This window comes from Cryptotermes secundus, unplaced genomic scaffold, assembly GCF_002891405.2.
Source record: "Cryptotermes secundus unplaced genomic scaffold, Csec_1.0 scaffold132, whole genome shotgun sequence".
In the NCBI taxonomy this organism is placed as follows: domain Eukaryota; kingdom Metazoa; phylum Arthropoda; class Insecta; order Blattodea; family Kalotermitidae; genus Cryptotermes; species Cryptotermes secundus.
This window is the reverse complement of record NW_019722426.1, coordinates 93,511-97,974: the sequence shown is the minus strand read 5'-3', so window position 1 is coordinate 97,974 and position 4,464 is coordinate 93,511. Positions and strand designations below refer to the sequence as shown.

General features: G+C 40.4%; 1 protein-coding gene across 1 annotated transcript in view; it reads right to left on the bottom strand.

The window, feature by feature from the left end:
• Window positions 1–397: 397 nt before the first annotated feature.
• Window positions 398–4,464, bottom strand: part of LOC111861294 — a 40,069-nt gene continuing 36,002 nt past the window's right edge. Inside the window, exons 12-15 of the mRNA XM_023845730.2 lie at window positions 3,275–3,517; window positions 2,151–2,428; window positions 1,666–1,777; window positions 398–904 (exon numbers count right to left, since the gene is read on the bottom strand). Of these exons, the coding sequence (XP_023701498.1) occupies window positions 749–904; window positions 1,666–1,777; window positions 2,151–2,428; window positions 3,275–3,517 (789 nt within the window). The 3' untranslated portion in view covers window positions 398–748. The remainder of the gene's footprint in view (window positions 905–1,665; window positions 1,778–2,150; window positions 2,429–3,274; window positions 3,518–4,464) is intronic.

The window sequence follows — 4,464 nt, the reverse complement described above, 5'->3', positions numbered from 1 at the left end:
GCTCACCCAATCTAATGCTGCCTGATTATTTTTTGTGGGGACATTTGAAAGCGCAAGTTTACGCCAACAAACCACAAACCATAGAGGCTTTAAAAGCAAACATAAGTGAGGCCATCTAAGAAGTGACACCTGACGTACGGGCAAGGACTTTCCAAAACATGGCGTGCCGAGTCCAATGCTGTCTGGATGCAAATGGTGGCCATTTCCAGCATTTGTTATGATGTCACAGAACTTCACATGAACTGAGGTAAGTCCACCTCAAATTTTGTTGGAATATCTTTATTAGTATCTGAGTTATTAACAAAATGCCGGGTTCCGCCCCGAGTGAAACATCCTATACTTCAGAGGTCAGTATAGAAACTTCTATACAAACACCTGCAGATAAAACCAAGTATACTATGATGTCACATAAAATATATTTCTACAAAGTCATGACATAATTATATCCAATAAATTGTTTTCAAGCATGTTGGGCTTAAAAGCACAACAGAACAACAACGAAACAACTGACACGAACATCATGGTCTTACAATCCAATCTTTCCTCGTAAAATCAGAAATGTCAGTTAGAAACATGGTAACAATAATATTTGTCATGTTCATTAAATAACATTTTCTCACAAAATGTACTTGTATAAAATTTTTAACACCAGAACTCCCACCCATCTTAAAGTGTTCTAATAATGCCACTGAGTTTAGAACAAGAAGTTCATGTAAGAATCTTCAACCCTGCATGTGACTCCACTGCATTATACTTTGCCAGTAAAGCGATGGAACTTATTGTAAGTGGTGTAGAACGTCTTCAGTAGCAGCTGTGATGCTGGTGTCAGAGTGCGAGACAGGAAGAGTATGGCATGGGAGTCACATATGCTCAGCAGACTGTGTATGCAGTTCGAGTAATGGATCTGTAACACATAATCATCCGTAATATACAACCTCGACAACAATGACATCAGACAGTAACTAATGCTCATTTAACATTATTTAGTTTTACCAGTTTTAATTCTGAGTCCAATACTTTCTACCAGCCAGCAGTGTAGTAGTGTGACTGATGACAAATTATAAAGCTCTCATATAGCTGTTCCATGAAACAGAAATGAGACTGGTAACAATGACCCATCACTTCTTGCTGCCTGCAGCATATGGTAGGCCGCACACCGGCATGCGTCAAGATATGATGCAAAGAAAGGAGCACACTTGAAACAAATAAGATTATGAAAACCGCCACACACTGGTCTGAGTCATGATGCTGACGAATCATGAATGAAGCAAGATTGCATATTTTGTCTCATGTCTTGATGCAGTTGGTGTGGCTGCCCTAAGAGGTACTGAGGAGTATTTTCAGCACTACTCAGCACTCCCCTCCTGCTCACATTTGCTCAACTACACTATGCTGGCAAGAATACAAGATGGCCTGCCTATACCGTGAATATATTGCATAAACTTTCATCCCTGCAAAGTTTTTTGCTTTACTGGAAATTATACCACAACCTCTTAAGTTTCCAGATGCTAAATTAGATTTTTTATATTCAGTACAATAAATTCAAAATAATCACTGACATATTTGTAAACCCCACCTATTGTTCAGTATGTAAACTATTTTGATTTTTACCCAGTGACATTAAGAGCCATCAAAGAAGCTAACAGTACAAGTGTACCCACTTACCTTGACCTCAGGGTAGAGAGTATATGTCTCAAAAAACTGCAGAAGGTCAGCCACTATGTATGCTGCCACTCTCACAAAATATGGTTTATGTTCCTTTAACAAGTTTGTAAGTCTGCAACAGAACATATCATAGATTCTGAGATTCACAAAAACACATGGTGACATTTATGATTATAAAACTGCGTGCTGGGCTTCTTGGCACTGTGCTTATGCGCCATGTTTCATTACAAACTTAAAATTCAAGGAATCATTTAATGGACTGACAATGCAATGTTTCTTAGCTTATGACCCACAGACCAGTACCAGTCCATGATATTATCAGAACTAGAATAATTACAAGTATTTTCAACAAGCCAAGCGAGCTACACACTAGCTTGAAGCAGGTAGCAAGCTGTGCATGCTGGCTTATTATTTGACCCTGTATCGTGACAATCTAAGACAGCGCAGGAGTTCTTTCCCAGACCATCATGACACAAGTCACTCACCTCTCCAGCCCATGGGCACAGACTGCATACTGCTTAACCTCTGCTGCAGAATACCTCAGGTCAACATGACCATGAGAAGCTACTGTTGTTGCCAACTGTCGATAACACTGAAGGAAAGAAGGAATGCAATCCAGCACTACGGATTCACGAAATTTCATGAGCACCTGAAGCAGCTGTAATGACACGGAGCACAGGGAGAGTAGCTCTGGTGAATCTACCGCCAGTGCAGTAGTAACACTCTCAAAACAAAGATCAAGCATCTCTGGAGACATGAAAATCTGCAATGAAACAACTGAGAAAATATAGTCTGTTTTGAAAAATATTTAGATCTGTGTGTGTGTGTGTGTGTGTGTGTGAGGTGTCAGTACAGTTAAGGTATTGAGACAAAGAAGGTTACTTGCTGGACATGAAGAAGACATACATAAGAAGCTCATTAGGAAACTGCTTGAAGAGGAAGTTAGGAATAAGTGACACTGTGGTTTGCTGCCAGTTCCTCATAATGCAGGCCTGGATTTCATCCCAGGAAAGTCCTTAAGGAATTTACATGTGTGTTCTTCAAGCCATGTAAACAGGTCCCCTCTCATCATGGTATGGCATGCCCTCAGACTACAGCTAGAGGAGATGCTATGAATATACTGAATAAATACTTTCAGCTTGGACATTGAGTGGATGTGGGTGAGGGTTAACAGAAATTGGGTACAGCGGCTGGCTCTTCTGAATATGAACAATTACATTTCATATTAAGTGGAGAATATCCTGACCATATGAGTAACTATCAGCTTCTCAAGAGAAATTTTTGATCCATGGAGTTAGTTTTCTTTTTTTTTGGGGAGGGGGGGTAATGTACCATGGATTGCCTCAGTATACGGTCATTCCCCTCCTTGTTCCTCACCTATCTATTACTGCTCCAAGCTTTACTGTTCAGCATTCAACAGCCATGGTTCTAGAGCCAAGGTTTCATCTCTGGTCTGGCAATTCATCAGAAACAGTGTAAGGAAGTTTTAACAATTGAGTGGAAAACTAAAATTTTGGATGCTCACATGACTGTTTATGAGCTTTCCCAAGAATATGATGGAAACTTTGTATAGATGATGATGATGATGGTGATAAATTTCATTACTAACCAAAGACTTTTGTGTGATGGTCAACAGAAGTTCAAGAACTGGCAACATGCTGCTCTCCCCAGATGTACCATGCATGACACGACACCGATTAACAAACACTGTTAGCATCTGACACAGTTGCTCCAGTGCCATCTTCCTAGCATTGATCCTGCCATCACTGAATCTGCTTTGAATGACAGCTTTCCAAATTGACAATCTTGCCCTCAGGATTTCAGGCTTTTCTGAAGACTGAACTGCAACTTTCTGAAAGAGAAATAATGTTCTACTTGTACAGGGAACATCATAATCACAAAAAGTTTAATTTTATAACATATGGACCACAAACTGTAGTTTCATGAGAATATAAACCAGGTAACTGTATGCTAGTACTATACTATGAAGATGTAAAGTTCCACATACTCTTAACTTCTGCACTAGATAGGGGTGAGCGGTGAACTTCATGCTGCATGCTTTAACCCCAAGAATGCCTCACACCCGTTGTCTAGGAGGCTGTGTGGACTCAAGAGCCAATCAGAATGTGACAACAAGGGCAAAACTCCTGGCAATGTTGGGAATCAAAAACCAGCTATCCAGCCCACAGCCAGCCACGTTACTGGCAGGGGTATCTCATTCACCATGATGATACGAGGGCAAATCGAGAAGTCCTTGCCCCTATTTTTTTTCAGCCACAATAATACACATCATCATCATCATCATCATCATCATCATCAGTAATCTGTCAGATGACAGGTCCACAGTCTCTTCCAAAACAATTCCTCCACATAATGCGATCTAGAGCTTTCTCCTTCAAATGACCGTATCCTCTTCTGTCCCCAAGGTCATCCAGCATCTTCTTACATCTTCTTCCTCGTCTTCTTGTCACTTCTATCCGCCCTTCTATCTTTCCTTCAATAACTTCTTTTAGAAGGCAGTTTCTGCATAAAAGATGACCAATCCAATTAGCCTTCCGTTTTCTTATTTCGTGTAGGATATTCCTCTGCTCACTGACTCTATTTAACACTTCTTCATTTCTCACATAATCGGTCCAACTGATCTTCTCCGTCCTTCTCCAACACCACATTTCGAAACTTTCCAGATGTTTCTGATCTACTGCCCTAAGTGTCCATGTTTCAGCCCCATACAGAGCTATGCTCCAAATGTAGCATTTCACTAGTTTCTTCCTCAAATTTAAGTCCAATTTGCTGGTAAAA